Raw genomic sequence first — 8,897 nt, forward strand, 5'->3', positions numbered from 1 at the left:
ATAAAGATAGAAGATTTTTTTCTTAGTACTTAAAACCCTTTAAAAGATAATGACCCCTGCAAAAATGGCAGTAATCAAGAAAACAGAAAACAAATGCTGGCGAAGTTGTGGGGGAATTGGAACTCTTATACATTGCTAGTGAGATTGTAAAATGGTACAACTACTATGGAAAACAGCATGGCGCTTCCTCAAAAAGCCAGAAATAAAAATACCTTATGATCCAGAAATCCCCCTCCTAGGTTCATATCACGGTGATAAAAGAGCAGAGACACAAATAGACATGTGCACACCTATGTTCATTGCAGCACTATTGACAACAGCAAGAAGATGGAAACAACCTAAGTGCCCATGGGGAGGTGAATGGATGCACACATCGTGCACATACATGCAACAGAATACTGTGCAACTATGAAGAATGACGAAGAGCCTGTGAAACATGACATGGAATCTGGAGGGTATTATGCTGAGTGAAATAAGGCAATCATAAAACACAAATACTGTACGGCTCCACTGTTACGAAAAGTCAAGAAATAGAAACACACACAGAAAGCAAAGTTCTTTGATAGTTACCACGGATGGGGGGGCGGGGAACCACTTCTAGATAGTAGACACTTGATACTTTTGGTGATGGGAAAGACAGGTAAATAAAGACACTAAAAAGTACATGAAAAAAGGGACAATTTTGGTAAATGCTATAACATACAATTTTGCAAAAACAGTAAAAACAACCAAAAATATGTGTATGGTTATGTAGGTAGATGTGGATGCACATATGTGTATAGGAATGGATACGTGAGTTAATAATGCACATACATGTACAGGTGTGTCTGTAGGCCTATGTGTACATGTTTGTGTGTACTGTATGTATATCCACATATATAACAAACCACATAGAGGGCACAGTTATGGTGGCTTCCTAGACAATATCCAAACAACTTGCAGGATTGGTTGACTCGGTCAAAAGGCTTGGGACCTTAGTCTCAGGGGACAACTTAGTCAATTGTCATAACATAGTTCACAGAGTTAATGTTCTACATCCTAGTTCACTGAGTAGAGTAGTATCTGGGGCCTTAAAAGCTTGTGAGCAGCCGCCTTAGATGCAACTGTTGGTCTCTACTCATATGGGGCAAAACAGAATGAAGGAAATCAAAGGCTCAAAGAAGAAACTAGTCCACAGGGCTAACAGCCCATACTAACCACAACCTCTTCTAACCTGAGACCAGAAGAATTAGATGGTGCCCAGCTACCATTACCAGTCATTCTGACCAGGGACACCATAGACGGTCCCAGATAGAACGGGAGAAAAAGGTAGAACAAAACTGTCATGGACTGAATTGTGTCCCCCTAAATTGTGTGTCAACTTGGCTAGGACATTGTTCCCAGTATTGTGTGATTGTCCACCATTTTGTCATCTGATGTGATTTTCCTATGTGTTGTAAATCCTACCTCTATGGTGTTAATGAGGCAGGATTAGAGGCAGTTATGTTAATGAGGCAGGACTCAATCTACAAGATTAAGTTGTATCTTGATTGAATCTCTTTTTTTTTTTTTTTTGAATCTCTTTTGAGATCTAAGAGAGATGCAAGCAGAGAGACGTGGGAACCTCATACCACCAGGAAAGTAGTGCCAGGAGCATAGCACGTCCTTTGAACCTGGGATCCCTGTGCTGAGAAGCTCCTTGACCAGGGGAAGATTGATGACAAGGACATTCCCCCAGAGCTGACAGAGACAGAGAGCCTTCCCCTGGAGCTGGTACCCTAAATTCAGACTTCTAGTATCCTAGACTATGAGAGAATAAATTTCTGTTTGTTAAAGCCATCCACTTGTGGTATTTCTGTTATAGCAGCACTACATAACTAAGACAAGAACTCAAATTCCTAAAAAAAAAAACCAGGTCTACCGAACCTATAGAGACTAGAGGGACTCCCGAGACTATTGCCCTAAGATAACCTTTGAACTTGGAATTGAAGCTATTTCTGCAGGTCACCTTTCAGCCAAATAGTGGATTGGTTTATAAAATAAACAATATCACCAGTGAGTAATGAGCTTCCTTAAACAATTAACTACATGAAATCGGATGTTCAACAGTTACTCCAAAGCAGAGATGAGAAGGCAGGGAGCGGACGGGAAGATAGGTCAATGGAAACAGAACAAACAGAACGATAATGAAAATGGATGATACATCATAAAATTGTAACCAAGGACATGGAACTCTTTGTATAAAAATTGTTAAAGGGGAACCTAATTTGCTGTGTAAACTTTCACCTAAAACATACAAAAATTATTAAAAAAAATAACTTTAAACAAAAAATAATAACAATGTAGTGTAGGGTTTATAACACGTAAGAGTAAAATGTGTGACAATAACAGCCTAAACACGAGGAGGGAGAAGTGGAAGTGTACTAGTGTAAGATCTATGTACTGTATGTGAAGTAGTATAATTTTAATTGAAAGTAGACTGTGACATAATTTAACGATTTATACTGTAAACCCTAAAGCTACCACTAAAATATCACAACAAACAATTGTAGCTAATAAGCCAACAAAGTAGGTAAAATGGAATAGTAAACACTAAGTTAACCCAAAGGAAGGCAGTAAAAGAGAAAACGTGGAAGAGTGAAGAGATTGTTTAAATAGAAAACAAATAGCAAGATGGTAGATTTAAACCCAGGCCTTGGTTCTTTTAATTGCCTCATATGCATGTGAAAGCTGGACAATGAAAAAGGAAGACAGAGGAACGGATGCATCCAAATTGTGGCATTGGTGAGGAATATTGACTATAAGGACTGCCAGAAAATGAACAAATCAGTCTTAGAAGAAATACAACCAGAATGCTTCTTAGAAGCAAGTATGATGAGACTTCGGTTTGCTTACTTTGGACAATTCATCAGGAAAGACCAGTTGCTGGAAAAGGACATCATGGTTGGTAAAGGATCAGAGAAAATGAAGGAAACCCTCAGTGAGATGGACTGACATGATAGCCCTTACAGTGGCCTCAAATGTACCATTAACCGTGAAAGTGGTGTAGGGCCGGGCGGGGTTTCATTCCGTTATACATAAGGTCACCATAAATTGGATACAACTCAATAGGAGCTGACAACAACATGCTAATAAATACTTTAAATGTAAATACATCAACAAAAAGGCAGAGATTAGCAGACTGGATAAAAAAGCAAGACCCAACTATATGCTCTCTATAAGAAACACTTCAAATAGATTTAAAGTAAAAGATTGGAAACAGACATACCACGCTAACACTAATCAAAAGAAAGCCGGAGTGACTACATTAATATTAGGCAAAGTGGATTTCAGAGCAAAGAATATTACCAGAGTTGAAGAAGATCACTTTATAATGATAAAGAGGTCAAACATCGAAGGCCCCTAAGTAGTTACATACCAGTAACAGTCCTGTGAGGTGGTACTTTAGCTATTCCACTTTGCAGATGAGGAGGCCAAGGCTTGGGGCTGTCGGACTTGCCTGAGCTCCACAGCTTACCAAGGGCAAAGCTGGGATTCGCAGCCAGGCTGCCCGTCCGCAGAGCCCATGTTGATGTGGTAGAGCCCTGCCCAGAGGATGAGGGTAGGAGAGCAGAGTGGGGGTGCCTGAGAAAGCTTCCCCTGGGAGGTGAGGCCCAGTTTCACTGTGTAGAATGAGCAGAAGTTAGTGGGGGCATGAGGCCCCTTCACACGCTGCATTTGTACACAGGCCCTACTTTAGTTGAACACACTTCTTGACGTAAGAAAACCATACTTACCAAAAAAAGAGACATTAAACCTGGGGCTTCGTGTTTCTAGTACCCCAGATCTGCACTTTCTACTGGTTCTCTGTGCTGATGAAAAAGCACCTTTTTCCCATATCAGACACAGCATGGAAAGGGAACAAACAGAATAATAATGAGAATGCTGTGCCCTGGCCTGGGGCTACAGGTTTCTGCTTTTTGTTTGTTTTCGTTAACAGTTGTTAAGGCCTCCCTATGTGCAGGCATCTTGACAAGCTCTTTGTTGTTGTTGTAGCTAATTCTCAAATGAAGTGAGTACTGTTACTAGTCCTACTTTCAAACCAAAAACCTAACCCATTGCCATTGAGTCGGTTCTGATCCTATAGGACAGGGTCAAACTGCCCCATAGGGCTTTCAAGGCTGTCATCTTTAAGTATTGTATTGGGCAAATCTGCAAAAGACTTCTTTAAAGTGTTAAAAAAGCGAAGATGTCGCTCTGAGGACTAAGGTGTGCCTGACCCAAGCCATGATATTTTCAGTCGCCTTGTATGCGTGCTAAAACTCGACAATGAGTAAGGAAAACCAAAGAAGAATTGATGCATTTGAATTATGGTCTTTATGAAGGATATTAAATATACTGTGGACTGCTAGAAGAAAGAACAAATCTGTCTTGGAACAAGTACAGCCAAAATGTTCCTTAGAAGGCAGGATAGCAAGACTTCTTTGGACGTATTATCAGGAGGGACCAGTCCCTGGAGAAGGACATCATGCTTGGTAAGGTGGAGGGCCAATGAGATGGATTGACACAGTTGGTGCAACAATGGACTCAAACATAGCAACGATTGTGAGGATGGCGCAGGACCGGGCAGTGTTTTGTTCTGTCGTACACAGGTTTGCTGTGAGTTGGAACCAACTTAATGGCACCTAACAACAACAGCGACCTTTATGGAAGGAGACTGCCACAACTTTCTCCCATGGAGCAACTGGTGGGTTTAAGCCACAAACTTTTCAGTTAGCAGCTGAGCACTGAAACACATCTCCAACAGAGCTCCTTAGCCCAACTTCACCCAGGAGGAAACTGAGGCCAGAAAGAGTACGTGACTTGCCCAAAGTTAAAAGGGCCAGAGCCAGACTTTGACTTGGAATCCAAAGAGCCTGGCTGCAGAGTCCATCCTCCACCTCACTCTGCCTTCAGCGAGCTGGCTATATTACCTTCTGACCTCTCTTCACTCCAGAAGATAGCTGAGTGTCCTTTAGAAGATGAGCACAGTTTGAATCTGACCTGTCACTTTGCAGCTGTGTGACCTTGGGCAGGTGCCTCACCTTCCCAAGCCTCAGTTTCCAAGTCTCCATGGACGGGGCTTGCTGAGCTGCCCAGCGGTTACTGTTTGTTAAACTGGATCTTTCTGCAGCAGTGGCCTTCAGTGGGCAGGACCAGGGCCTTCTTTTCTTTTCAGGCCCTCTGCAATGATTCCCTCATGTTTCCTCCTGTTGTACAGCTGAGGGAAGTGAGGTGAGATGTGGTGAAGTTACTCACCCCAAATCTCTTCGGTGAGTTGGGGTGGGGCAGCAGAGGAGTTGGAAAGCAAAGCCCGCTCCTGGCGTGCAGCCGTGACGGCCTTGCTGGCTTTGGTTCCCCCGCTGACACATGTTCTGCATTTCAGCTTCTGGTCTAAGTGATGTAAGTGGAGAATCACACTGGCCTCGTTTGGACGTGATGAAAACCCTTCACCTGCCCACGGGCATCGAGGCCCTTTCGGCTCCCACTCAGCAGCTCTGACTGGTCATGTGACTCAGGAGTTGGCCGCTTCTGTTTGTTTCCCACCTTATTTCTCCAGAAATTGATGGGGTCAACCAAGTTCGTAAGACTGTTGATATTTAACTATAATAACATATTGCCTCCTTTTTTCATATCCAATCCAACATGGATTACAGTTCCTAAAATTGGCTGAGGGAGGAATAGGGGGAATGGAGCCACCTCATGTGGGACTTTGGGGCAGAGGGGTGTTTGGAGAAGGTGGGAGGGGCACCTCATCAAGGAAGGGGTGCTGGTGGATTTTGGTGTGGGTAGAACCCCACGGACGGGTCGTGTGCACGTTGTAGACGCTCAGCGGATGCTTGATTCTCCTCCCCTTCCCTTTTCCTGGACGTGATAGCAAATCGCGCTGAAGAATCCCAACTCTCTTCCTTTTCTCTCTGTATTCTCTCACCCCCACTGTGATCCATAAGAATTTCCAACCATCAGCCTGTTTTCATGTTCATACTTCCTACCAGGCCCTCGAAGCCCAAGCAGAGGGTCCAGCTTCCTGTGGCTCTCCAGGTACCTGGCACAGATGGGTGCAGATCCTCCAGCCTGAAAGAAGGGAGCTGTCTGGTTGTGGCTTGAGGTGAAGCCATGGGCTGTGGAAGCAAGTCACATTCTCAGCAAAAGCTGGCTGAAAAGCTCTGGTGGCTGCAAATGGGCCTGGAGCCCAAGCTGGCCCATGGGGTGTTCCCTACACGGGGGTGGAGCTGTTGTTGCTTGAGTGCCTGTTTCTGACTTGGGCTTGTGCAGCCAAACTCTTCATGGAATGTTGCGCGTGAATTCTGTCCCCTCAAAATATGTGTTGGAATCCTAACCCCTCTACCTGTGGATGTGATCCTGTTTGGAAACAGGATTCTCTTTGTTATGTTAATAAGGCCATGTCAGTGTAGGGTGTGCCTTACAAGAACAGCAGATTAGACAGACAGCTGCTCATGGCCACAGGGAGGAGGGCGTGGAGAGGTGAGCAGATGCCCTGTGAGGATTGTCTACAAGCCAGTGAACACCTGGGACCACCTATGAGGAAGGAGTCTACACGGCCGAGACCCTGATTTAGACTTGTAGCCTCCAGAATTCTGAGAAAATAAATTTCTGTTATGTAAAGCCGCCCACTTGTGGTATTATGTTACCTCCGCACAAAGGAAACTGAGACCTGGGACTTTCCAAAGTATGTACCTGGCTCTTGAATATACCTTTACCTAGATGCCCATGGCCAGAGGCTGTGCCCTCCATGTTGGCCACCTTGATACCAGTCCTGGAAAAAAACATTCCTGAGCTCCCTGGCTCCCCAGGGCCTGTCTCCACAGAGGATTTTAAGCAACCCAAGTCAGGGCCCCTCAAAGAGAACCTTCTCAGTTCAGCCCCTAGCTGCTCCATTTCTCTTCAATGTGTTCCCCAGTCCCACGTGGAAGAGAAGAACTGGCTGCATTAGACTAAAGAAATGTCTGTACTGAACTGGAGTAGGATGAAGTCTCAGGAGAGGTCTGCAACCCAGCATGATGATAAGGTTATCAGCAAACACGCTTTGACCCTTGTTTTCAATCCAGACACAAGGCTGCTGTTTGTTGTCTGCAGATGTAAACCAGCTGGACATTGACTGATTGATTATGTTTTAATGATTGCATAGGGAAACACTTAAACAGTTACAAATGTTTGTAAACTAAAAAAAAAATGAAAGTGGTGTGATGCTGAGGCCCCTGGTCATCCAGTAGGTTCAGTCCCAAGACCAGTTCCTCAGAGGAATTCAGCACCAACTCAGTCACGTGGCATTGGCCATCTCTTGGAAGAGAACCAAGATTCTGAAATAAGCAAAACCGATCTCTGGGAATCCTGAAGAGATGTCACAGTGTCCACGTGCTAAAGCTGAAGCACCCACCCCACTCCCGAAGGAGGCTGGCTAACCGCTGCTGGGAGCCTGGTCACACTCACTGGACACCCACCCACAGTTCAGGGTTTCCTGGGGTGCTGCAAACTAGCAAGGATAGAGGGCCTTTGAATGACGACCCTCTAAGAATGCCAAGTAACTGCTGGTGACCAGAGCAGAACCAGAGAAGTATAAAACCCGTAATTGAAAATTGAAGAGCGCAGCAGCCTCGGCCACGTGGGTGGGGCAGTCAGCGCTGTTCCTCCGTGGCTCCTGCCTGGCTCCGAGGAGGAACTGATGCTTGGCCCCATCATGGAGTCCTTGCCAAAGTGGGCTCTTTGCAGGCAAGCAGACTGGTGTGAGGACAGACAGACTTTGATTATCTAGAACAATCTCAAGGGTCATCCTTCCTCCTACATGATAAAAACAAACCAAACCAAACCCAGTGCCGTTGAGTCAATTCCGACTCATAGCGACCCTATAGGACAGAGTAGAACGGCCCCATAGAGTTTTCAAGGAGCGCCTGGCAGATTCGAACTGCCGACCCTTTGGTTAGCAGCTATAGCAGTTAACCACTACGCCACCAGGGTTTCCTTCCTAGATGATAGAGAGTTATTTCCTGGAATGAAATAGTATTTGTTTGAATGCTCAGCTTTTTCTGGCAATGCCCTGGAGATATATCTCTTAGAGCAAACAAGTAGGTCAGCCTGACTTGGATCTAAATTTGCAGAGACCATTTTGCTCTCCATCCAATTTCTTAAGAGGAAGCAGAGCCAAGAAGAATCCTGACTGGTGCCTGGGCGATATGTGGCTAGTGATGCTGGTGGAGGATTCTAAGCGTGAAGGTCATGGTCTAGCTGACTGGGATTGTGTAGGTTGGCAGGGCAGGGGTGAGTTAGGCTTCACCATACCACCGAGTAACTGGGCATCAGGTATAGCCCATACTCCGAGAGAGCCCAAGGTAGGATCTGGCAAATCTCCAGAGAAGGATCTGGTTGGAGTCCAAGCATTGATAGGGCCTCTTTAGTAGGAAGGCCATCTTTGATATTTGACACTGTCTTCAGCCACACCCTTTTGTTTAGCCCTGTTATGGTTTGAATTGTGTCCTCCAAAAAATACGTGTTGTAAATCCTAACTTCTCTGTCTGTGGTTATAATCAAATTTGTGAACGGGCTCTTTGTTATGTTAATGAGCCAGGATTAGCGTAGGGTGTATTTTGAGTCAGATATAAAAAGAGCTTTACTTTGGCTTCTCCAGCCACCCTTTGAAATCTTTTGTTCAGCTCTTTTACTAGATCATTTGCGCTTTCCCTTTATCTACTCTATGTTTAAGAGAAAGTTTCAGAGTTTTTTCTGACGTCCATTTTGGTCTTTTTTTCTTTTCTTTCATTTTGATGACCTCTTGCTTTCTTCATGTATGATGTGCTTGATGTCATCCCACAACTCGTCTGGTCTTCGTTCAGTGAGTGAAATCTATTCTTGAGATGGTCTCTAAATTCAGCAGGATATACTCA

At 44.6% G+C, this 8,897-nt stretch overlaps 1 protein-coding gene across 1 annotated transcript in view; it reads left to right on the forward strand.

The window, feature by feature from the left end:
* The window catches only part of LOC126060313 (acyl-coenzyme A oxidase-like protein), a 184,625-nt gene extending 182,836 nt beyond the window's left edge, over positions 1 to 1,789 (forward strand). The window contains 1 exon segment of the mRNA XM_049856378.1: positions 1,569 to 1,789. Within this exon segment, the coding sequence (XP_049712335.1) occupies positions 1,569 to 1,574 (6 nt within the window). The 3' untranslated portion in view covers positions 1,575 to 1,789.
* Positions 1,790 to 8,897: the final 7,108 nt, after the last annotated feature.

This window comes from Elephas maximus, chromosome 17 (assembly GCF_024166365.1).
Source record: "Elephas maximus indicus isolate mEleMax1 chromosome 17, mEleMax1 primary haplotype, whole genome shotgun sequence".
NCBI classification, from domain to species: Eukaryota; Metazoa; Chordata; class Mammalia; order Proboscidea; family Elephantidae; genus Elephas; species Elephas maximus.